The sequence below is a fragment of the Vipera ursinii genome (genome assembly GCF_947247035.1).
Source record: "Vipera ursinii genome assembly, chromosome: 6".
Classification (NCBI taxonomy): domain Eukaryota; kingdom Metazoa; phylum Chordata; class Lepidosauria; order Squamata; family Viperidae; genus Vipera; species Vipera ursinii.
The window spans coordinates 60022522-60049585 of record NC_139515.1 but is presented as its reverse complement, the minus strand read 5'-3'; the positions used below and the strand labels follow the sequence as shown (position 1 = coordinate 60049585).

Here is a 27064-nt window from a genome sequence, read left to right as displayed (position 1 = left end):
GTTTTAGCCGCCATCTTCCCCCACTTTCACTTATTGCGCACTTTCACTTTAAAGCTATAAAATCCATTGAGCTAGAGAGTAAAAATAAAGAGTCCACTTCACCTTGACCTCCTGTACCGCTCTGCCTGCATCTTGATAATCAAAAGTATTTTCTTTTGGCAGGGGTGGTTGCTAACGCCTGGCTCTGCTCCAAAAATCCCGGAGCAGAGGCGCTGCGCAGCTCGGAGCAACCCAGGCTTCGGGGGGGCTCATCCTTCAGCCGCCCAAGCTCTCAGCTCAGGCGGCCCCGGAGAGCTCAACCCCTACCTGGGGCCTCACCCCTCCTCTTCTCCCGAGGAGGGGGCTTCAAATCCATCTAAACAGCTGATCGGCGCTGTTTACGATGGAAAAACACAGCTGCGAAGCGGGCAGCCCGAAAACGGCTGTCTTCGGCGTCGCGTCGCCACCGGAAGTCGGAAACCCATTTCTTCTATGTTGCCTTGAACTAATTTTATTTTGTGAGCTTTAAAAATTAGTTTCATTGAATTGCCATACATTGACCCTTCAGTAAGATATCTACATTATTTCCAGGGCTAAAATATTGATACACAGCAACATTGTATAGTTAAAAAAAATTATATGCATGCACACCCATCATGCTGTTTTCTTTCGATATAAGCAGTGTTGGGCAAAGCAAAGAAAAATTGTTAAATAAATAAATGTCAGAAGATAATAGAAACTTCAAAACCAATTTTAAAATAAAACTATTCACTATACCTCCCCAGGATTTTCTTTCCTTTCATGCCAGCCTTGCTTCCACCATATCAATACACCATACGTTGCCTTTTGTTCTTTAAAGTTTTCACCTGTCTCTTTTTGAGACAGTATCAACTTCAATTAACTACAGTTTTCTTGATTTTTCCCTTTCCTCTTAACTAATTTTGTCTTCCTGCATGACCAAACCATTTCAGTATATTATTTTTGTATAACTTCCTTTTGTATTCAATCCATTTTATTCTCAAATGTATAGTGCCTTTTTTCTCAGATTCATACATTTGGACTGTATACACTCTTACTTGGCATTAAACCATGTCACACTTCCCAAATTTTGCTCATTTTCATTTTCCTCTCAATCATAATTATACCCAACACAACCCCACGCTTTATAATGAACAAATCTCACTGTAGATTTTGTGTTCACTGTTGTATCTTTCCTTTGAATAAATTAACTATAATAGCATTATTCCAGTTGCCGTACACATATATAATCTTTGCACACATACTAAATAGGTTACACAGCCAACCTATCACAACCATATGAGTCCTTTGGGAATAGGGCGGTATATAAACCGAATAAATAATAAAATAATAATAATATAAATTCCTATTTTCATATACAGTATACCAAAAGTAGAAGCAGATCATCATAAAGAAAATATATCTATGTAGTTGTTAAGAGCTGAAACAAGCTAGATGGCACCTGATCAGTCAATCTAGATTAAATCAGTTTCTACCCTCTTTATGTCATATATTTTAACACTTCCATTCATAATTTAAACCATGTATTGATCAAGGTCTTAGGTAATTAACATGCTGAGTTTGTAGTTGTAAGATGGAGAAAGCGGACAAGATCGTTAGATCTGCTAACCTGGCTACCTGTCTATTAGATTGTTATCCCTTGTGGCTCATGAAAACTGCTTGGAGAGGATATAAGATTGCTCCCATGCAGTAGTTTTTATTTTAAAGGAGTGGGTAATTTTGGCCATCACTGGAGTCAATGGTTCCTTGACAATTTTTGTCCAGGCTGCATGGCATCCCCTAACCCTGTTTTATATGAGCTGCATTGGTTAACAGCAGGAGTCTGGATGCAATTCAATGCACCTATTATTACCTCTAAAGCCATTTATGATATAGGACCTGGTTATCTGAAGGACCATCTGTCTTTCATAATTTCTGCTATCCTGTATGATCAGGCAGAGTCAGCACGCTTCAAGTACCATCCATTGAACAGTGTTATCTGATGGGACCTAGGAAGCATGCCTTTCTATAGCCTATGCCTGCCATCTGGAACAGTCCCTTAGAGATTATTCAGAGGCATTCTTAAAATGTGACATTCCCCCCCCCCCACCACCACCACCAAGCCCTTGGGCTGTAATGGGTGCAGTATTGTGTGTTATGTGGCTCTTTTTTAAAGCTTGGGGTAGGGGTTGTTTTGTTTTATGGATGTCTAATCTTTGGTTTGCATTTTCTGAATAATGCTAATATAAATAATTAAATGCAGTAGAATTGGGTGGCCTTATAAATATAACTATAAAATTCCCTCTATTCCATATAATCAGATAACTGTTATTCCGATATGGTATATCCTTTCCTTTTCTCCTAGTCTTATCATACATCATGGTTGTAATTTTTTGGGTCATGGATACATGGCCCCAGATACTAATTGTATTTTAAGTGTTGGCTGAAATAAAATACATTGATAAAAAAAAGCTATTATAACTTCAGTAATCACTGGCAATGTGTTTACCATATTATTTTATTTATCATTCAGAGTGCCTACAAATAGTTAAAAATACATTGCAATACCTGCAAGTATTTATTCTGTTTGTAGAAAGTTATCCTAATTTTCCTTTGCAGAAGAACAGCATCTCCTTTTTATAAAGGAGCTAAAAATAAACCAGGTAGATTTTTTTTTAATGGGACATCCATTGGTCCCCAGGATTTAGGATTCTGTAGGACCTATTGAATATCCATGGATATTTGTAAAATTGCAGCTCCTTACAAGGCATGAGTGGATCAATGGCAACAAAAAGTTGGTCTTGTCTCTAGAGAAAATGGCAAGACAGAAAAGTTTAGTATAGTTCCATTGAATTGGAATTAACCAAGAAAGGAACATGATTCTTTCTCTATATATTAGTTGGGAAACCAAAGTTGCTAGTTTTGTGGCTAAGTTTGAAAATCAAATAATGATCTTAAGTTACAAGAATACAGATTTCAGTTGAGTGTTAGGACATTTAAAAAAGTTAACGGAAGTAGTGAGTTTACTTTCAGTATATGTTTGTGAGCAGAGGCTGGAAAGCCCTTTGTTGATGGAGCTTTAATTTGGATCCCTGCATTAACCACAAATATAGACTTGATGGTAAAAGCAAAAAAGCATACACAGAGATAGATAGGAACAACTTATAAAGTAACAAAGCAAGCTGGTTAAAGACATGGTAGTTATAATGATTAAAAGAAAAGTACTTCATTCATACTTCTGTACATTGTCAGTCATCTTTTTCAAACAGTATCCATAGCTCTAATAGTTAGAAATCCTTTGGGCCTAGACTTCAGCAGCTATGATCTACTGGCTCTTGTGGTAAACCACTGAAAGAGTCGACTATAATTTTCTATCATAGCTACAGTATGAAAGCTACAAAGTAATTCCAGAAAGCCAAGTAATCCAGTACTTTCTGTTGATCTGATAGGACTGTAAAAAGGTTGCATTGACTGTGTAGCAGTCAACACGATCTTTTGTGCCTGGCTATATTCTGTATTGTATTGAGCTACAATTCCTGTTACTTCCAGGTAGCACGGGCAGTGAAAGCTATGGTCTGGCACATTTTGGAGGGGTCCTGAGTCAAGGAAGGCTGCTCTGTTAGATATCCTTTATTTATTTGTGCTGCTGTGATTTGGCAAGGCTATTTTGTATTAAACTTAAATAAGCTTTCAGTAAGTGTTTTAATTTTTTGGGAGGGGCAACATAGCTGCAGAGTTCCTATATGCTTCTCACCTATAGCAGCATTGATAAAAATACCATAAGAAAGATAAAATACTTGTTGGCTAAATAAATCCCTGCTCACTCTTATTTTGATGTTACTAAATTAAAATTACCTGAGTTGCTTCCCTCCCTTCTTGGCACCGATATTTTAGTTCACAAGGGTAACGTTTTCTGGATTCCTAAATATACTGGGAAGTGTTGGGAAGTGTTTTGATTTATCAGCCAACCAACTGCTTTTTATTCATAAAGGAAATATGAATGCCACATTAAAGTGGAACATGGTAGCGTTTTGTAATACAAAGCTTCACAATTTGTGGTTTGCTTGCTTATGAAATAGTAGCTGTTTGATTTGAGGGTCAGATTTAACATTTGTTCCTTATATTCCTCTAGAGTACAAGCCATATTTCCAACTCCTGATCCTGCAGCACTGAAAGATAGGCGTATGGCGAATCTTGTCTCCTATGCTCGGAAAGTTGAAGGGGACATGTATGAATCTGCAAATAGCAGGGTATGCTATTAGTATTTTCTGGAGTCATATTTCTCACACATTACTAAATACCTGATCCTTTTCTATGTATACTCTGCTAAGAATGTATTCTTTTCTATCATTGTGAGATGTGTATAAAGCAAATAATATAAAGAGACTACTTCGGTGATGCTAGTGAACCATTATGTGTATATAGTTGGATTACAAAATCAATTACAGTCTTTGAAACTCATTGAGTTCAAGGAACAAAATTCACCCCAAAGCAGTGTAGGTGAATGTAGTTTTCGTGGTGCTCTAACATAATTGGATAGATCCTAATAGTGAGGTGCAGCCTGCTATTCATTCCTGTGGTAGGATGTTGCATTAGAGGCAGTGTTGCAGATATGCCTTAGAATGAGGATTAAAATCATACAGTGTATGATATGTTTTATATGGCCTTGAGGATACATGTAACATCAAACCTCATATTACACTCCTGATGGTATTACAGTTTAATGTCCCAGTTTGTAATGCAGAGTTCTGATGGCAAGAGAGGGAAATCTGATTATCTAGGAGCCTTGGCGCTTACTACAGTCTAACCTCTAGATATTCTTAACTCCCACCTACCTATCCAACCAATCCACATCACTACATTGTTTAGCTTTCTATATGCAGAACATGCGTTACAGTGATAGCTCTTTTATTAGTATTGAATAAATATCAAATTCTAAGGAGTAATATCCATATTGTACACCTGGAAGTTTAAAATTAGAAATACATATGTATCATTAATTTTTATTTAATATGCATATCTTTCCCATTATAGGCAGAGTACTACCACTTACTAGCAGAGAAAATTTATAAAATCCAGAAGGAATTGGAGGAAAAGAGAAGGACCAGATTGCAGAGGCAAAATATGATACCAAATGCCCCAGTCATGCCACCGGCTCCTATGAGTCAAGGACCCATGGGGCAGCCACAGCCTGGAATGACAGCAAGTAAGTGTTTAAATTAACCTGAGTAATTAATATTTGAAAAACCTAATCCTTAGCCAGTGAAGAATCAAAATAATAGTTGTGATATCTTAGAAATGGGCTCATCAGCTTATTTAGAATTTATAAATGACAATTTCCATGTGGAACAAGTTGGCAAAAATGATTGGTGAATTTCCTACCAGTGGGAAAAACATTCACCAACTGCTCTCCATACCATGGGCTGGCACTGGGGAAAGAGTCAGATTTTGAAGATGTTTAGGTTTAGTAATCTATCAGATCTTAATTTGTGGGACAACGGGGGATTTCCCATCTTTTCTGCTTTACATTCCTACTGTTTCTGTTGCTTACACTAGCACTTTCTTACGTATTCAGTCTTGCTTGTTTTTCTCATCTGGTAAACAATGAGCAAAAATTACACACTGGTACCTGACTTCTCCTTTCTAAGCCAAGATGGCGATACAGGGAAATCACCTCTACCAGAAGGGAGAAGGTGTGCCCACAATAGCCAGAAGCAGCCAACAGCCCCTGCTATAACATCAGCTTGATTGTTACCAAGGCATCACAAACTGAGCATACAGAAAGGCTTGTGATAGAAGATGAAAAACAGCAGTTGGATCAGATAAATATTCCCCCACTTTGGGTTGGGGATCAAACAAAGGTTCTATTATTTATTTATTTGTTAAACTGATTTGCTGCCCATCTTGCCATGGGGCTGTTCTGGGTAGCTTACAGCAATAAAGTGAAAAAATAAATAAAAATGTAAACATAGCAATAACAAAGGAATAAAACAATAAAATACAATAATATGAAATTTAAAAAGATGGGCTGAGGGGGACCAGGAAGCCTAGTGGGAAGGTGGGGTCAGTTAATTAGTCCAATAGCTGTCTCCAGTGATGTTCTCCCCTAGCAGGACCCCAAACATGAGAACATGTGTTTAAAGAATCATTTACCAAGCATCCTAGGAGCATAATTGGAGGGATATGTGAATGAGCCTTTATAAAGTACCTAGGATTTGTGACAGTCTTAATTTAATTTTTGGGATTTTGTCTACATTACAGATGGTCCTCTTCCTGACCCAAATATGATCCGTTCCAATGTGCCAAACCAAATGGTAAATCGCATGCAGACACCACCAGGTGAGAATTTAGAAAACCCCCTCATATGACATTTATCATTAAATTTAGGAAATTTTATATGTGTTCTCATTCTGCCCTAACAATTTCTTACTACAATGACTGGCTTTCCACATTCAGTATTTCAGTTCTCGAATACTGTATCTACTTTTGTTTTGCCACTTTATACTTTTTCTCAACGTCATTTATCTCTGTCATGTTATTGCTTTTTCTTATGTGACATAATCCACTGACATTAGCACTTCCAGTATAACCAAGCAAAGCACCTTCTGATGAATGCTTTCTGTTCTAGGCAAAGTAGTTTCCTTTATCTCAGAGGGTCATATACCATTCATGTTTTTTCCTTTTTATCAAGCAATTGTCAACATTTTTGCAAATTTTAATTTTTAACTCATCTTTGTCTGTTTGTTGGTTTGTCAGGTCTTGCTAATGGAAACAATATATGGCTTATCTAGGCCAACATTAGTAATTACACATAGGGTCTTGCTTTGTACTTTTTATCTTTGTATTTTTATATTAGCCTCTAGCTGTGTTACAAAATTCCTGTGCTAAATGGCTCTCAAATAACACGATAAAGCCTTTGCTTCAGTTTAACTTAAAGCTTCATACATGTAGCATTTCAAAAATCATTGCTTTCCCATTGTTTATTTCAATGTTGTCAGATCAAAATCTCTTTCTAAATAATTATTTATTGATTGCTGATATTTATTTATTTATCCATTATTTTCTCCTTATTTTCTCACTAGTACTGAGTTGCCCCCAATTGCTTTTCCTTTTTTGCACCTTTTTAAAAAATACGTGTAGCACATCAATATTCTCTAGTGAACACTGTAAACTTTTATTTAAACATGAACATTCACAGGAATGAATCAGTTTGGCCCAATAACTATGTCGATGCCATCAGTTGGACCCCGGCAAACCCCTCCTCTTCCACACCCTGGACAGCTAAACCAGACTGGGAATATAAATCAGGTTGGTTGATTCTTCTATGTGTTATTAGTTGTGATTTCTATATTTTCTGATAAATTAGCTGGTAAAGATAGTCTTTTGTATAAGTGTGATGTTTTGACCATATTTTAATTAGTTCTGTCTTGAAGCATTCTTTGGAGAATGGATTGATCAGTTGGTGGAAAATCTATACATAGGCATATAAATATTACTTGCAATTTAGAAGGGGATATTTTGAAACATATCAGTTTTATTGGAATATTAGCTAATATGAAAATTAGTGCCATTATACAGGGTTTCTATTCATTGATGTTTTCTTATAGATTGGATTTTCTCCACGTATGCAACCACAAGGGGTTGGTCAGTCTTCTGGTCAAAGTCAGTTTGTACCACAGAACCAATTTCCTGCGTTGTCCCCTGGAATGACTCCAGCTAGCGCACCTATGACTCAGCCTGCCAATCAGACTCCAGCTTCTCAAGTATGTCTTGAGAAGATCTTTTAATAACCTCTTTTGATTACAGACCTGTCTATGTATAGCTAAAGTAGAGAAATGAAATGTACAAAACTGAAACAAGTTTCTTCATATAAGCTTGTCAGTGACATCATTGGTTTTCTTTGTAACTTTGTTTTTGCTGAATTCTTTTTATCTTTTTTTTCCTTTACATCTTAATTAATTGACTGTAGCTAATTTTTCTGTGAGTGGAGAGGGGTAGGCCGGTGTTATGCTCATTTCCCAGAAGGCATTACCAGAAAGTCCAGTTGCTATTGCTTCCTCAGCATGTCTTGTTTTTGAGATAATAGTTGAAGGAGGGATGGGAAGATGGGAGTGAATTTGGACCTCAAATCTCCAAATACAGTATATTCAGAATCTTTTTTTTAAAATTTGCAGGCACAAATGACCAACTCTTCATGTCCTGTAACATCTCCAGCAGTGGCTCCTGGCTCTCAAGGGGGTCATATTCATTGTCCCCCCATTCCACAGTCTGCATTGCATCGTAACTCTCCTTCTCCAGTACCAAGTCGTACTCCTACACCTCATCATACGCCCCCAGGATTGGTTTCCCAGCAGCAGCAGCCGCCACCTGCACCACAACAGGCAACTATTCCCTCTGCCCCTGCTGCTGTTTCTCAAATACCACCTTCTGGGCCCCAGTCACAAACTATGCACCCCTCTCAGAGGCAGACTCCAACACCCCCACAGGCTCAGTTGACTCCTCAAGTGCAGCCTCCTGTTTCTGTTACCCCTTCTGCAGAGCAGCAGTTGCCACAACAACCTCTTTCACAACAGAGCACAACTGCATCTGTACCCACCCCAACTGCGACACTGCAACCTCAACACCCTACAACACCTGTAAGAAAACTTCTATTATTTTTCAAAACTGCAACTTCGAACAAAAATCTTTTGGAGTGTACATTTCATGAGGGAATTGAACTGTAGTAGATGTTGAAACTTGTCCTTTCTTCTCCACAATGGTGTTTTAGTGGAATTTAATATTATGAAAAACAACTGTCATCACCTTAAGCTGTGAAAAAAAATGAAATGGTTCCATAGTGGATAAGTATAAGCTAATAGTAAATTTATTATATGGCATCTCTTTTGTGCCAGAGCTAACATAATTTATAAAAATAAATTTGGTAAAGTCATGTGGCTTCACTCCTTATTATCTGGCTTTATTGTTTTTCTTTTCTAGCTTTCACAGCCAGGTGCAAATATTGATGGGCAGGTATCAAATCCACCATCCACCAGCAGTGCAGATGTAAACATTCAGCAAGCTGCCCCTGAGCAGCAGCAACAGCAACAAACTTTACCTGAAATTAAAATGGAGGTTAAAATGGAAGAGGAGGATTCTGAACATACAGATCATCAAATAGATGAGAAACCAGAGGTGACTATAAAATGCATAAGCTGGAAGACTTGATGGGCAGGTTTTCTTTATTATAGAATTTTTCTTTGTATCTCTTGCTGATGTTAGGTCCAGTACCAGCAACAGGGTCATGAGTAGTTATATAGATACATTGAAATGAAAACATGCCATCATGAAGGAAAGTGATTTTTCTCTCCTTTTAACCTAATTCTGTGTTCAGAATATGAGTGTCTTGGAAAAGGTACTTTAGTCAAGGAGAACATATAAAAATAGCAAAGGGATAATGGTGATCTAACTAAATTTAGATTATCTATAATATTGGGTAGAGGGAAAGGTTATATCTCTGGATACTTTGGATTTCATGTTTCATCAGCCATAGTCACCATAGCCAATGGCAAAGTATTGTAATCCAGAATTCATGGGAGGCACAACGCTAAATATGCCTAGCCTACATGTGCTATAAAGCCTGCATTTGATTGTGGCCAAATCTGTGCATTTCTCATGGCCGTACATGCAGTTTAGATGTTTTCTGTGACCTTTCCTATAGGTTCAGAGGGAATGTATTTCTATCAGTGTTGACAATACAAAAATATCTTTGCAGGAGAGGAGTAATCTCTTAAACTGCTATATATAGAAAATATATGTATTGTTAAATTTACCGTCTTTTCCAGGTTAAAGTAGAACCCCTAGCAGATGAATGTAAATCTGAACCAATGCAACAGGAGGAAAAGAAACCAGAAATGAAGCAAGAAGTAAAGGAAGAGGAGGAAAGGCCAAGTACTCCAGGTACCCAGTCTTCACCAGCTTCTGGGCAGTCAAAGAGAAAAAGTAAGTTGATTTTTTTTTTGCCATCATCATATGGAGGCAAAGTCATTTTCTTCAACTGAAATTTGAATTTATGTTTTAACATTTTGGTACTAGAAATACTTTTCCAGAAATGTCTTATCTGTTAGAAGAAATATCTATGAAATGCAGCTGTTTAATATTAGAAAAACAGAATATATTGTATAAATTAACCCTACAATAATCCTAATCCTAACTCTTGTCGAAGTCTAGATTAATAAATTCTGTCCAGCATTGAACACTGAATACTGACACTGCACTTAAAGCATTACTTGGATATTAAAATAGGTAACTAATCTTCGTGGGTATGTCATCTTCAATCTTTCATATTTTTTTTCAGTTTTCAAGCCAGAAGAGTTGAGACAGGCACTTATGCCAACTTTGGAGGCACTATATCGCCAGGACCCAGAGTCCCTTCCTTTCCGGCAGCCTGTGGATCCTCAGCTACTAGGAATTCCTGTAAGTGCATTTTTTAAAAAAATATTTTTGTCTTAACATGTCATTATGTTGCCAAACCTTATATATATATGGAGTCCTTGCTTAATCCTAACTGGGTCCGGAATTTCAAATCACTAAGCAATGCATTCATTAGGCAAAACATCAGATGACCATACTACTTAGCAGTGGCAGTTTTGGTAGTCCCAGTTGCAATTTTCAGCCTCTTGCTTCTCCTGCCCTGCCACTCTGACCTCCACTTCAACTTCCCCCACTCGCCTATTTCTTCTTATCTGTGTCCTTTTGACCAGGGCTTTTCAACCGGTGGTATGCGTACCACCAGTGGTACTTTGGCACCTGGCAGGTGGTACGCAACCGTCCTAGAGAAGTGGTAGCGGAGGGGGAGAGGAATGAGCTGAAACGGCTGCAGCACTGCACAAGCCGGAGGGAGAGAGAGCTGGAGCTGTAGGGCTGTCAGGGCTCGGCAGAAGCCCCAGGATCGGCGACAGGCACCAGCTGATCGGCACTTCCGGGAGCTGGAGGTGCACTGAAGAGAAAAGGAGATGGGGGGAGAGAGGAGAGGAAATAAAAGGGCCAGTGAAGGGCTGCCCCGCCCCACCCCCTGGGCACGCAACGAGGAGGCAGCGAGCACCCAGCATCGCTGCTGACCGTCCCTGCTGACCATTGAGAAAGGAAAAAGGTAGGAGAAGTGCTTCCCTTTCCCCCAGGACACCAGTGCTGGTGCGCTCACCACCTTTCCCATGCACCCCCTGGGGGCAGGGCAGAGACGGTGGGAGGGCTTTCACTGACTCCAGGCTGCCCTGCAGAACTAAAGCTGAGTGCGTTGCATATTTGATGGCCTCCACTGGTAGATCAGTGCCAAGCCTGCTTACTGATCTAACCTTGCAGCCACCAGGTTTCCCTTTTACCGGCACCGCCCCTGCCTGCGTGAGATAACTATGGCCGGTGGCAGCATGGCCACCAGCACTGCTGGCAGTCTCTCCCCCTCCTGTCATCCCTTCCTGAGCATGGAGGAAGGAAAGAGAGGGAGGGAGGAAGGAAGGAAGGAAGGAGTGAGCTTTGAAAGGTACTGCATTCTGAGTGCTTCGCAGGTTCATTTTTTAAAGCTGCCAAAGGCTCTGGGTAGGAGGCTTCCCATTTTGAGCCCCCACCCCACCCCTCCCGGTCATTGCCTCTGCCTGAAGGGCCTCTGCGTGGCTCTCAGCTAACCTCTTCCACACCCATGCAGGTTGTGTGTGTGTGTGTGTGTGTGTGCACGCGTGCGTATGTGCATGTGTGGGGGGGCTGTCTCACCTCTTTCAGCCCACGCTGTGACATTGAGGAGGAAAAGAACGAGAGAGGTAAGAAGCTGCGACAGGAGCTTCTTGCAGCCATCCAAGGGGCTAGGGATGGGAGTTGAGGGGGGCAGGGCACAATGCGTTTGGCGGCAGGTTGAGAAAAAGAAACAAGTATTCCAAAAAAACCCAGCTTTCATTAGTTTACAGCCTGCCATTGCACGCGCGCGCACACACACACACACAGAGAGAGAGAGAGAGAGAGAGAGAGAGAGAGAGAGAGAGAGAGAGAGAGAGAGAGAGAGAGAGAGAGATCTGGGAAAGGTGAGCTGAGCCATGCAGAGGCAATGACGGGGGAGGGGAAGCCTCTGCCCACTGCTGCCTGCCTGTTGCCACCTCTGCCTGGAGCCTCTGGCAGTTTAAAAAGAAAGGGAGGGAAGAAGGAAGGAAGGAGGGAGGGAACTTGGTTGGAAATGCCCCAGTTCGAAGGAGGGCTGTTGGGGCTGGGCAACTGATCGGCACTTCTGCAAGACTACGGGGGCTGAGCAAAACCCAGGATCACCACAAGAAGCTACAGCTGATCGGCATGCACTTTGCAGGGTTGCAGGGACAAGACAGAAGCCCCATGGTCAGCGTTTCCAGTGCACATGGGAGAGAAAAGGAGGTGGGAGAGTGGAGAGGCTATAAAAGGAGAAGGTTTTGGCAGGAGAGGGAGAGAAAAAAAAGATGGGGTGGGAAGAGAAGGGGACTGCAAAAGAGAGACAGAAGCACAGCCTTGAGAGGAATCAGCTGGAAGTTCACGGAAGAGAAAAGGGGGGGGGGAGAGGCTATAAAAGAAGGGAAGAAAAGAGGATATACAAGAAGGAGGGGGAGAAAGGTTATAAAAGAAGGGAGGAAAGGAGAGGATATAAAAGGAGGGGAGAGGAGGATATGAGAAGGGAAAGGAGGATATAAAAGATGGAGGGGAAGAAAAGATGAAGGGAAAATATAAGGCGGGAGAGAAGATGTAAAAGAAGGGAAGAGGAGAGGATATAAAAGCGGAGGGTAGAGAAGATAAAGGGGGAAGGATATAAAAGGGAAGAGAGAAGAGAGGATATAAAAGGGGAAAGAGAAGAGACAATATAAAAGGAGGAATGGATCTGGTTTCTCCATTGACTTTGTCAGAAGGTTGCAAAAGGAGATCACATGATCCTGGGACATTGTAACCATCCTAAATATGAATCAGTTGCCAAGCATCCAAATGTAGATTGACCATGGGGATGCTGCAACGGTCATAAGTGTGAAACATGGTCATAAATCACTTTTTCAGTGCCATTGTAACTTTGAACAGTCACTAAGTGAACTGCTGTAAGTTGACAACTGCCTGTGTTTGCCCCCCCCCTTTTTTTGTGGTTACCAAGTTTTTGACACCTTGCTAGATGTACTGGCGGTATTCGAATATTGCCATATCCTAAAAGTGGTACAATCTGTGAAAAGGTTGAAAAGCCCTGCTTTTGACCACCCTGCACTCCTCGCCCACTGCCTTCATGAGGCAGCTAATGGCCACATGCAGCCTTCCTGAAGCGTTGTGTGGCCAGCAGCTGCCTTGCAAAGGATCTGACCGAGTGTTCCTCATCAACAGCAAGAGGAAGAAGACAGTGAAGGTCAGATGCAGGATGGTAGGGGCTGTGGAGAGCAGGTGGTCAAAAGGGCACAGATGCAGATTGAGATAGGTGGGTGGGGGATCTTGAAGCACACCCTGTGGTCATAAGATCATCCTGTGTTCATAAAGGTAGCCGGGCTGCCAAGTGCATAAATTTTGATCATGTGGATGTGAGGACACCACATTGGCCATAACTTTGATGGACTGATTATAAATACCATTAATTGAGTTGCAAGCCCAAATAAAATATGCAATGATGGTAGCAAAAAGGAGTTCAGCAACTATTATGACTTTTTTTCTCACACACAAGATGGGGAAGTAAAATGCTACCATCTGCCATTATACGAGGGCAATTCGGAAATAAACCTCCGCTTGATTATCAATGACAGGCACTTGGAATTTTTATTCTACGCATTAGAAAACTACAACATTACATTAATTTTTGACATAATCTCCATTCAAATTGAAGCACTTGTTATAACATCTTACAAGGTTACAGTGGGTGGGTGAGCATTATCGTGAACCAACACCACACCGGAAGTCAGCATGCCCCGATGCTTGTTATGGATGGCTCATCTGAGTTTTCCTAACGTTTCACAGTAGACTTCTGAATTGATGATCGAACCACGCTCCATGAACTTCAGTAGCAGTACTCCTTTGGCATCTTCACATTTGGTGGGATTTTCTATGGCACCACTTCCAGTGTGGTGTTGGTTCACGATAATGCTTGCCCGCACACCGCTAGACATACCCAAGAACTTTTGAAGAAGTTCCATTGGGATATTTTTGATTCCCCTCCCAAAAAAATAGCCCAGATTTGGTGCTGAGCAACTACTGCTAAGGAATTTCAGATCTTGTAAGACTTTATGACAAATGCCTCAACTTAAATGGCAATTATGTCAAAAAGTAATGTAATGTAATGTAGTTTTCTAATGTGTATAATAAAAGTTCTGTATCTGCAAGCCTCTGTCACTGATAACCAAATGGAGGTTTATTTCCGAATTTCTGTCCTACCATGTAAGGCAAAATCGACAGTGCAGGAAGTTTTTGGTGTTTCTTTTTAACATCTATACCCAGCACTCTACAAACTGCACTGACTCATAGGAAGCTTTTGTGTGCAATTCAAGGTGCTGGTTATCTTCTGCAAAGTCCTGTGTGGCATATGGCCAGGCTATTTGCAGGGCTATCTCCCCCCTCCCCGCCCCCTTTTTTTTCCTGCTCACCCTACAAGATCTAGTAGGGTGTTCCCAATGTCCTTTCTATGAGACAGTGCCCTCTTAATGGTTGTGCCTTCTTAATGGTTGTGTCTGTCCTGTGGAACAAGGATCCCCCTCAAAGATTTGGATGGTCCCAATCCTGTTAGCCTCTTACAAGATAATGAAAACCTGGCAGTTTCCTCAGGAATTTGATTCAGGTGGTTAGATGTACTCTGCTGTTGTCAATGTTATTGTTTATACTTAACTGTCTAGGATTAGGTTGTGGGTTTTTCTATGTTTTAATCCTTGCAACTTGTGTTAGATGGGCAGCTATATTAATCAGTCACTCAGCACAACATTTCTGTGGTAAACAGCTTGGCCTTTATTGCAACTATAGGTTCTTTGAATTTGGGCAAAGTAGGTTCCTTAGAGCCATCTGTGAGCTAATCATAACTTAAACTTCATTATATCTGTCTTGATGCAGTTTTACGCTGTTCAGATTATGTAAACGTGTGCAGGTGCATGTAAATATTATACATACATATACACATATGAGTGTGTGTCTTAATGATTATGTTTATTGTCTTTGATAGATTGGTGTAGTTGGTAATAAGTTATTTACAATTTTTATATTATTTTAGTATTACAAAGGATTCAATTTGGGCACTAAAAGTATAATCTGTGAAAGTTTTCCATAGGTGTTATGTGGATTATAATTTAGGATACATTATAAAAGTCTCTTACATAATACAATTGTTGCCTTTCAGTTAATAAAGTAGTGATTTGAAATAAGAACTTGCATTATTTTGTTGTAAACAAACTTTATTAGTTCCTGAGAAGGGCAGCCACTTCTTTGAGATTTAAGGGTTGGTTTGTTTGGCTGAGGAATGAAGTATTGGTATTTATTTTATTCGGTTTATATTGCCATCCACTTGATAAGTGATTGAACAGGTAATAAAGGATTTTAAAAAATCAAAATACATACAAAAATGGTTAAAAGCTCATACACGGTACCAATGATGGTAACTCATATAGTTCGTACTAAAGCAATTTCACATAGCAACTTGGCCCAGTGCCAGTGATAAGAACCAAGTCTTCAGGGCCTTCAGAACTGGTAGGATCAGGAGCATCTGGATTTTAGATGTAGATGAAGTTGTTGCTCCAAGAAAAGGGATACCTCCTGGAATCCCATAAAGTGATACATTGTAGAGTAGTTGGGACCTGCTTCATGCCAAGCTTGTCTGATCTTGTTGAAAGAGCAGAGATACAGGTAGTCCTCAACTCACAACCACAACTGAGTCCAAAATTTCTGTTAAGTGAATTTTGCCCCATTTTATGAATTTCCTGTCACAGTTATTCAGTGAATCACTGCAGTTGGTAAGTTAGTAATTTGGTTGTTAGTAAATCTGGTTTTCTCATTGACTATGCTTGTTAGAAGGTTGCAAAAGGTGATCACATAACCTTGGGATGCAGTAACAGTTATTGTTGTTGTTGTTAGCTGCGAAGTCGTGTCCGACCCATCGCGACCCTATAGACAACATTCCTCCAGGCCTTCCTGTCCTCTACCATCTTCTGGAGTCCATTTAAGCTCACGCCTACTGCTTCAGTGACTCCATCCAGCCACCTCATTCTCTGTCGTCCCCTTCTTCTATTGCCCTCGATCTTTCCCAGCATTAGTAACAGTTATAAATATTGCCAAACATCTGAATTTTGATCATATCATGGGGATGCTGCAAAGGTTGAAGCCACATTTTTCAATGCCCTTGTAACTTTGAACGGTCATGAAATGAACTGTTGTAAGTTGAGGACTGCCTGGAATTGGAGAGAAGACAGTCCCACAAATATCCAAGCCCTGTGCCATGTAGAGCTTTATGGTAACCATCAGCATTCTTGAATTGTAATTTGAAGTTGATTGATAACTAGCAGCTTTGCACAATATTGCTGTTCCATAGGCATATCGAGGTGCAGTTGTAACTATTTATACTGCTTGATCTGGATTAGCTGTAGCTTCTAAGTGTATGTCTAGAGCAAACCCATGTGTAGTGCTTTGAATTGTCCAATGAGAAGTTTAAGAGGAAAAAAATGAAGTCCAATATTAGGATTGAAGATTCAGAAGTATAATTTATCAATGTCTTGTCTTGGCAGGATTACTTTGATATAGTAAAGAACCCCATGGATCTTTCTACTATCAAGAGAAAGCTTGATACGGGACAGTACCAGGAACCTTGGCAATATGTGGATGATATTTGGCTTATGTTCAATAATGCCTGGCTTTACAATCGTAAAACATCTAGAGTGTACAAGTACTGTTCAAAATTGGCAGAGGTTTTTGAGCAGGAAATTGATCCAGTTATGCAGAGCCTCGGCTACTGCTGTGGACGAAAGGTAAGGAGCTAACAGGTGGGAAGATAACCGAATACCTAGTCTTAAGCAATGTGCTTATCATTGATTATAAATATAAATATATGTGAAATTGAATTCTGTGAATGTCTCTTTCCCATAATTTTGTTTTTATCTTCAGCCTTTAATCTATAGTTTTAAAAAGTGAATGTCTCTTTCCCATAATTTTGTTTTTATCTTCAGCCTTTAATCTATAGTTTTAAAAAGTGAACCTTAAAAAGTTTATCTTATAACTTATAATAACAATTATAATTTGAGTATTATTCAATAACCGTAAGATTAAATTATTATAAAGTAGTAAAGTATAGTTATGGACAATACTCAAGTTCATACACTCAGTACACAACACAAAATTTAAGAAAAATTGGGTAACATAATGTTTAATGCTTAAGGTTACAAATGGTGATCATATTGCCCTTGGATAGTGCAACTGTCATAATACGTGCTAGTTGCCAAGCACCCAAATTTGGATCACATGACCATGAGGATGCTGCAAAGGTCGTAAGTGTAAAACCCAGTTATAAGTCATGTTTTTCAGTTCCATTGTAACTTCAGTTACTAAACAATTTATTGTAAGTTGAGGACTGTCTGTTGTGAATTTTCATCAGGTTTGTACTGATGACAGAAACCATTTCTAAATGTAGACAGTGTTGGTTTTGATCCACCAAAACAGAATTTCTTAGGAAGTAAATATTCATTGCATCGACAGCTAGTTATATCTTCACAAATGCTTAAAAATATAAATCTGTGGTTAAGAAATATAATTTCTTAACCACACATTCTTAACCACACATCCATTGACGATTTATGAGCTTATGAATGGCATCACCCAAAAGCTCCCAAAGCAATTTGGTTGAAGCAGTTTGGCGCAAAACAATGCAACCCTTTGTGTTTGTCTGACTGGGTATGGTCTGTGTCTTCCCACTTAATTTCAGTATGCAATACTAATTATATTTGACATTCTTGTGAGTTTCACATGTTTGTAAGCAACCTGTCCCCCTCTTTTTGCAGTTGGAATTTTCACCACAGACTTTATGTTGTTACGGCAAACAATTATGTACAATTCCACGGGATGCTACATATTACAGTTACCAAAACAGGTAAGGAAGCAGTAGTGCACCTACTCACTGTTTTTTGCTTTTTAAAACTTTTCTCTTTAAATCAATGTCACATTAACAGCAGCAAAAACTAATCTGTGTGGTTCAAAAAAACACATTGAAAGTAGATGCTTATTATTTCACAATTCAGTTTTCATACCTTGAGATAATTTAGATATAACTAATGTATGTCAAGTACTATTGTTTAACAACTGGATTAGTTCAAGGCCCACCTGGTTTGGAGTTCCAGCAACAAGCAGATGTTGTATACTGTACTGATGCGCCTCAGTAATAATGTGTGTGTGTGAGTGATTGTGTATGTGTATATGTCTATTGTTGTGATGATTTAATCTTTTTAGAAATGCAAGAGATGAAGATTTTCTCTTCTGTTAAACAGAAGGATTGTCATCTGTTTTGGGTTTCTTAGGGAGATGAAGAATTCAAACAAAAAATATTTAATGTATTTTTACAGCTATATACTTTCAGTTAATAAGTCAGATTTATTACTTCAAGGAAAAGGGTTATTTTTTAACTTTTAATTTGCATCCCATATTCATACTGTTACTTGTAATAAAAGAGTTGCTGTTCAAAGCCAAAACCATTTTATTAAATGGCACTTCATGTCCTGATTTTCTGAATATCCAAGCTGATAATATAGCATTACTAGTGTATATAATTTCCTTTTATTGCATACTAAAAAAAAAGGAATGGAGAAGTGACTAGTATGATTCATTCCTTAGCGATTACAGATCTGATAGTGTTGTTTTTGTTTTGCTTTAAAATATTGTCACAATTTTGGGGGTTTTGTGTAGTTGTTTTGGTTTTGGTTTTTCTTTGTGTTTGTGCGCCCTTCCTGAAGCAATAGAGAGACAGCAGTTTCTATAAACTCTTGACATAGTTCAAATCCAAATCAAATGAAGATGGAATCCCCTTAATACAACAGCTATTCCATACATCCAAATTTATGGATTTCACCTGTTAATAATATACAGTGTGCAGCTGCTTGTTATTGCATCTAACATTTCAACAAATCGTGAATAACTGGATAAAATTATTCAAATAACTCCTTTAAAGAGTTGTTGCAAACAAATATTTAAGTATATGCTCCATAAACATTTAAGCATTTGCAGGATAGTTTATTTTCATGTCTATCCTGCTCTTTCATATTAGATGTGAAGAAAGTTGCTAAGTTGATGCAGCTGCCAGAGCAGCAGTTGCACTTATTCTTTTTTCTTCATTTTGATTGGTAATTGAGCATGGGTATACTTAACCAAATATATTTTGTTTGCTATAATTTGCTGCTTGTAATCCCATTTGAGAGATTTAATGCTAATCTGTGCTTTGCCTTGGCTTTCTGCTTTGTGTTGTCCTGTCTTGCTTCTGTGTTTTTTGTTTTTTGTCCTGAAAACCCCATTTCTTTGTTTGTATGTATATTTTTATTTCTCCTTCATGCTTGTCGTTGTCTGCACTTGGCTTTGATTGCAAAAAAACAACCCAAAACAAAACAAAAACAAAAAACAAAACAACCAATATCAAACTCTGGGTCCCATAAATCTTCATCATTGAATGTCCCTGTCGTCGTTGATGACCTGCTCTCTGCTCCCGCCCCCCCTCCTTGGCCTGCTGTGATTGGTGACTTCGTTGCTTGGCTTGGGCTGTGTTGTGTGGACGGAACAGTTCACCCAAATATGGCCTTCTTGCCGACAGGTATCATTTCTGTGAGAAGTGCTTCAACGAAATCCAAGGGGAGAGCGTTTCTTTGGGGGATGATCCATCACAACCACAAACGTGAGTAATTGTGTCCTCTTTAATAACATTTAAGTTTCAGAAGTTATAATTACGGTAGTAGCAAATCTATCATGATGTACATTCTATATCTTTTTGAAAAAGCCATGTTTCAGTAAAAAGTTTTAAGATAAACCTCCAAGTGATAGATTTCAGAACAAATTCTTATTTTAACATTTCAGGTCAAGATGGAATAATAAGAATTTTGTGATTAAGTATATACGGAAAGTGCATAAATGTTACTAATATTAACGTTTTTAATCCTATAACTGTAAATTGATTTTGCTGTACAAAAATGGGTCGTTAAAATCACAAAGTTCAAAGAAAACCTTAGATCTGGAATAATTATATAATTATATATTTTTTTTAATTATCTCATTAATTTTTTTAATACTACAAGTTCTAAAGTTAGGGCATTCTCATAGTTTCAAGTGCTATATTTCTACTTGTTTTGTCATAATAAATTTCTTAGATACTGAGCAATGATGTTCTGCAAAGTAGTGTTAAGATTTGTAGCGTACTATGAATTTTCCATAGGTGGTGTCTTGAAATAATTATCTCTTAGCAATATTACATTTATAGAAAACAAAATAAAAATGTAATGTAATAATAAACTTTAAATGTTCAATGGGACTGTAACTTCTTTAATCTTTTGTTTTATTTTACTGGGGAAAATGAAAATAACTGCAATAAATATTTTATTTAATTTAATTTAATTTAATTTAATTTAATTTAATTTAATTTAATTTAATTTAATTTAATTTATTAATATTTCTATACCGCCCTTCTCCCGAGGGACTCAGGGCGTTGTACAGGGCAAGAATAAAACACAAAGTTACAAAAATTAAAAAGTAATTAAATACATGCCCATAAAAACAATAAATACATTAATAAAACCCCAATAAAATGATAATAAAAAACCCCACCAATCCTCCCTCAGGCCAGGCCAGCTTGTTCGAACAGGTATGTTTTCAGATCGCGGCGAAAGAAGCGAAGATCGGGCGCCGTCCGGAGCTCAACCGGTAACTGGTTCCATAGCTCCGGGGCGCCCACAGAGAAAGATCTCCCCCTGGGGGCCACCAATCTACATTCTCTGACCGGGGGCACCCTGAGGAGTCCCTCTCTGTGGGAACGCACAGGGCAGAGGGAAGTTGACGCCGGCAGCAGGTGTTCCCTAAGGTACTCCGGACCCCTGCCATGTAGGGCTTTAAATACCATAACTAGTACCTTGAATCTCACCCGGAAGACAACTGGCAACCAATGCAGCTCACGGAGCAGAGGTGTGACATGGGAGTATCGGGAAACTCCCAACACAACTCTCGCGGCTGCATTCTGTGCCAGTTGGAGCTTCCGGGTGGTCCTCAAGGGCAGCCCCATGTAGAGAGCGTTGCAGTAGTCTAGTCGAGAGGTATATATTTCTCTTCTGACAAACAAATGAATTATTTCTTTATATAACTTTTCAGTTCATAGAAAGTGATAAACTCTTATCACTGTGTTGCCCCAAAGCTATATTTTTGTAACTATACCAAATTTAGCAGACATAATTGTAAACCAGATTAAATTCTGAAATGGTAAATCTTTTCTTTTCCTGAAAATGAATTTACCAATGTCAAAAAATGATAGGAAACTAATCAGACAATTCTGCTGAGGCAACAATGGCATAATCTGAGTTACTGCTTGCTAGAAGTCCTGATTTTGGAGGAACTTATCTGTTAGAAAGGACTTGCAAGATTTTTTCAGATAGCTTTTATTTTAGGCCATAGAAATTAAGCCACTAGTTTAAATTGTGCTTGTAACTAGTAAGTTCTCTAGTCTTACAGTTATAATGATTTCTATGTGACCTTAATCATGAGAAATTCTGGATCAGCTGGAATTTCTGAATCTCACAAAGTTAACCTTGTACTAAAAAGTACAAATTATGGTATTCCTGGCTTAGTTTGTTTATATAAGAAATTAACTTGAGTTGTGTATGGATAACTGTGTCCTGACCTCTCTGTCAAGAAATGAGAAGTGATAAAGAGCCTGATTGATGTAACCAGTAGGTTGTGTTTTCATTCAAGTGACTAAACATGTTTGAAAATGAATGTGTTCTATGCCTCCTGTGTGACCAGCCATTAGATAGGTGTATAGCTGATAGATAGTTTACAGACATAGGTGGTTTTTATACCCCATTAGGAAGAAATCTTCTGGAGCTTCTTGCCAGATTGTTCTCAGGTCAGAACCACACAGTTTCCAGTGTCTAAATCCACTGGTTGTTTCTTTGAAAGTATTAGCTTGGGATACTATATCATCTTCTTTAATTCATACCTTTCCTTTATTCCCAAAACATTCCTAAAAAGCAGTATGCTTAGAAGATCCTACATAAATGTAGATGTATCTGCTGAAGATCTAAAACTATTTTATGATGTTAATACCCATCTTCGTACAACTAAAATTGCCCATTTTTCTCCTCAGCACAATAAATAAAGATCAGTTTTCAAAAAGAAAAAATGATACACTGGATCCAGAACAGTAAGTGATACTTGAGCAACTAAATTTATATCTTTAGAACAAAACAAATGTGTTACTGTTTGTTGCTTGTTTATTTTTGCTTTGGGACTGAAAAATATTGATTGCTTTATTCATATTTGATGATACAGGTAGTCTTCAATTAATGACTGTCCTATTTAGTGACTGATCAAAGTTACAGCAGTTTGAACACCCAGTCTTCAAACTTAAAGGCATTGCAGTGTCCTGCACTTATATGATCAACATTTGGACACTTTGCAATTGGTACAAATTTATAACCATTTCAGCATCCTATCACCTTCATAACTGGCTTGTGACAAGCAGTCAATGGAGGATCCTGCATTAAAATCCCAAGTTGTGGTCACATGTCTTACCAACCATGGGTGATTTACTTAATTACCACAATTGAACTGACATAAGTCTGGCATGGTGATGTTTTCTTAACTATTAACATCTTTTAGCAATGGCATTTCCAGTCCTAATTCTGGTTGTAAAATGAGGACTACCTATACTAGGGGGGAAATTGACTTGATTTTGGATCCATCTTTGAAACTTTCATCTTAAACATTTAATTAGGTTTTTAAAAAAATACTGATTCATCTTTCCCTCTCCTTTTATACATGTAAGTAGGTAGATACTGTATGTATACTTGCAAACATATTACATATAGGTATGTTGGAGCTTGAGGTACTTTTATTTAAATGGTATAGAATAGTGTAGTGTAGAATTCACATCTCAAATCTCTGTTAGTATATGTGAGATAGCATTTTAGTTTTAAATGATATCATTTTGTACTTCAGAATGATACTTTTTATATATTTCTGATTAAAGGTGTGTGTGTGTGTGTGTGTGTATACATACATATGCATACACATACATACATACCTCTGTAGGCTTAAAAGATTTTGCCACATTGCATAATCTCTCTATACCTGAAACATAATTTAAATAACTATCAACTTTTTTGAGTGCTTATGGCTCTTTTCTATTCTAGATTTGTTGAATGTATAGAATGTGGAAGAAAGATGCATCAGATTTGTGTACTTCACAATGAAATAATCTGGCCATCTGGGTATGCTGCTTTTCCTTTTCTATTTATTTACAATTGTAAAAATTACACAATGATATTTGGAAAACATGCTAATACTAAAGTTTATTGTAGTTCCATGTGACCTTTGATTACCCTCTAATAGATTAACAAAGTTGTGATGTAATTTTATTTATTCAAAACTTTTATATAGCTGCAATCTTACATCAAACTCTGGGAGCTCACAACCAAAAATTAAAACAATATAAATAATAATACAACACAATGTATAGCTCTATTAAAACCATAAACAAAAATGTCCGATACCAAAGTTAAGCTTCTACATGAGGTCCATTGTTAAATCCTCTTATTTATTTCACCCTGTTCCAGTATCTGGGTGAATAGTCAGGTCTTAAGTGTTTTTTAGAAGGGAGATAGCTGCCTGCTGAACTTCAAGGGGGTGTTTTCCACAGGGCAGGGACTGCCATGGAAAAGGCACATTTCCTAGATCCCATAAGATGACATTGTTAAGGGAAGGGACTAGAAGCGTGCTCATCCTATTTCATCTGGTAGAATGGGTAGATGTCCTTAGGGAAAAGACAATTGCACTGATAATAACCTGGTCCTATGCCATATGGTGCTTTAAAGGTAATAACCAGCACCTTGAATTGTATTCAGAAGAAAACCAGAAGCCAGTGCAGCTTGCACTGCAAAGGGGCACTTGTAATTGTGTGTGTAGCCACATTCTGGACCAGTTGTAACTTTCAATTGATCTTCAAACACAAACCTAAGTAGAGTACATTGCAATAATTCAAACAGGAACTGACCAAGGCATGAGTGAGTGACCATGAGCAAGATATTAGTATTGCTATTTAGTTTTGGTTTCCATGTACATTTTTTAAAAAATTCCAATAGGGACATGGCCTGGCATTTCATGAGGCAGCTGCTGTCCTTGTGAGGGTTTCTACTGCAGGTATTGTAAGGAAATCCCCATGTGGAATCTGGGGAAGAAAGCCCCGTAGGACCACCAGCTGTCTTGCAGAGGGCCAGGCCAGACAAGCTTGGCCAATAGTAGGGGCAAGAAATCGGCACAGATCAGCTAGGGCAGCAGGGACCTTGGTGTGTAGGGGGCCACAAGAACATAGATGGGAGGGTGATGTGGGGGAGGGGGGAGATTTGAAGTGCCCCTGTGGTTGTAAGTGCAGGTGGGCTGCAACGATTTTTGATCAAGTGACCATTGGGGCGCTGCAGTGGTTGTAACTTCAGGGACTAGTTGTAAGTCACTTTGTTCAGCCCCACTGTAACAGTCATTGAACAAATAGTCGTTATGTCAATGACAATCTGTAGTGATGTTATATATTATTAAACCAGGTGAAACCAGGTGTTCTACTCGGACTTTGATATACTGGAACAAGGATAATTTAGGCTGTTCAGTGACAGTTTGCAATCCATATTTAATAATTAGTATCGTATACTAGAACATGCAGTGGAGATATTTTTATAGAAATATTTTAATTATGTTAGAAATTTAAAGTATTTACTTCTGTTGTAGCTTTGTCTGTGATGGTTGCCTAAAAAAATCCGGACGAACTCGAAGAGAGAACAAATTTTCTGCTAGAAGTAAGTAGAGATTAGTATATTTCTCATATTTACTTCTATTTGCTTTTTTAAATTGATGTATTTATTTAAAATGTTTTTATTTATTCTATTAATACCAAAGCAATTTAAAGTAAAATAAAAACAATGATAATAAAACTGATATAAAAAAAATCAAAGTAGAAAAGTAGAATAAAAACAACTTTCTGGAGGAGCCAAATAAAACTACTGCTCAAAAAAATAAAGGGAACACAAGATAAGACATCCTACTATTAAATACAGTACATTGTGCTGTTTAAGTGTTCCCTTTATTTTTTTTGAGCAGTATATTTCTAGCAGATCTGAAGTTGTGTTTCTCAAAGCCTTCTGTAAGAAGTTTCACTCAGGAGAGAGTTCTGTGACAGAGAATTCAGATGTTTGACATACCGAAGGATATCTACTGTTCTAAATAGATAGATATCCTAACTATCCAAATCAACCAATACAAGAGTCATGAAGCAACGTCATCAAGAGTGCCAAAGGCACGTGTGCGAAGTGCACTCTTAATGACTCGAGTATGGTTGGTTTGGATAGTCTATAATAATAATTGACAACTACTGGCTTCCAAAAAAGATGAAGTAACGATTATTATTATTATATCAAAATCAACCAATACGAGATAGGATTATTAAAATACTAACTAAACATTATGTAGATGTCTTGAGGGTGGGAGGGTAGGAATACTATTCTCTATCAAACCGGTTAGGGTTAGGATAGTTAGGATTGCAATACTTGAGCTGTTTGGATGAATTCGGGTGAATTCCAACACATGTCTACAATATGTGAACAATAAACTAACAGTATGTAGATAGATGTCTTGAGAATACTATTCTCTACCAAACCCTTAACTAAACAAACAAAACATAGATGGTTAGGGTTAGGATTGTAATGCTTGGGCTGTTTGAATTTGTTCCATATTTACTAACCATACTAAACTAAACAATGTATGTAATACTATGTATTATTATATCCATACTATTAATATGTAACCATATATACTGTATACTGAACAATATACTATATTAGGATTATTACAATCCTAACTATTGGATTCGATCCAAGACATATTTACTAACCATACTAACAATTTATGTAATATTATGTACTATTATATCCTTACTACTAAAGAGATGGTTAGGGTTAGGGTAATTAGGATTGTAATGCTTGGACTGTTTGAATTCATTCCAAGACATATTTATTAACCATACTAAACTAAACAATCTATGTATTACTAACCATACTAACAATGTATGTAATACTATGTACTATTATATCCATACTATTAATATGTAATCCATTAATATGTACTATTAATATATAATCCTTTGCAGAAGTTAAAGGTAGTCCTTAATGTACGACCATAATTGAGCCTGGACTTATAGTCATAAGTCATTGTGGCCATAAGAATACCCACATAGCCAGCAGTAATTTTCCATCCTTTTTGCATGAGGGTTGTTAAGTGAATCTATTCATTTGAATGGAGCGGTTTTTGCCAATCAAAAACCATCACAAATCTGGATCGTGTGATTGTGGAATGCCATGAATGGTCATAAAGCTGGCCCACCTAACACATGTGCAGTTTTATGACTGGGGAAGGGCAGCATGACCAAATGATAACAGCCAGCAGTGCTTTACCAGCATAAAGCACCATTCTGTGGTCCTTGTAACTTCAAATAATTGTAACATGACCAGTTGTTAAGTAAGGATAGCCTGTACTCTTTGGGGAGTTATTCCCATTGTTTTCAATGAATTAACAAATGATGTTTTAGGCTTTCATCCCTACTAATATTGTATGGCATTATCCATCCTTTTTTATAACATACACTGGAGTAAAAGAATTGCAGTATGTTCATCTGATCAACAATTCCAATACTGAATTCCAGCAGTATTGCACTTTGAGGAACATACGTCTTTAATAAATTGGAGGTTTATTGTTGATCATTTTATAATTAAAAAAACCTGACAAACATAACAATCATTGACTGTTGATAACCTGCCATGACAGGTGGCTTCGTTCTTGAAAAATGGAAAATATTAACTTCAAGATAACAATC

General features: G+C 38.1%; 1 protein-coding gene across 1 annotated transcript in view; it reads left to right on the top strand.

Annotated features, from left to right (window-relative positions):
- The window catches only part of EP300 (EP300 lysine acetyltransferase), a 76284-nt gene that overhangs the window by 36088 nt on the left and 13132 nt on the right, over positions 1–27064 (top strand). The window contains exons 9-23 of the mRNA XM_083365757.1: positions 4130–4247; positions 5032–5203; positions 6259–6336; positions 7196–7305; positions 7605–7760; positions 8172–8633; positions 8974–9168; positions 9819–9975; positions 10331–10449; positions 16704–16943; positions 17970–18058; positions 19763–19843; positions 22295–22351; positions 23343–23420; positions 24928–24995. Of these exons, the coding sequence (XP_083221883.1) occupies positions 4130–4247; positions 5032–5203; positions 6259–6336; positions 7196–7305; positions 7605–7760; positions 8172–8633; positions 8974–9168; positions 9819–9975; positions 10331–10449; positions 16704–16943; positions 17970–18058; positions 19763–19843; positions 22295–22351; positions 23343–23420; positions 24928–24995 (2180 nt within the window). The remainder of the gene's footprint in view (positions 1–4129; positions 4248–5031; positions 5204–6258; positions 6337–7195; positions 7306–7604; positions 7761–8171; positions 8634–8973; positions 9169–9818; positions 9976–10330; positions 10450–16703; positions 16944–17969; positions 18059–19762; positions 19844–22294; positions 22352–23342; positions 23421–24927; positions 24996–27064) is intronic.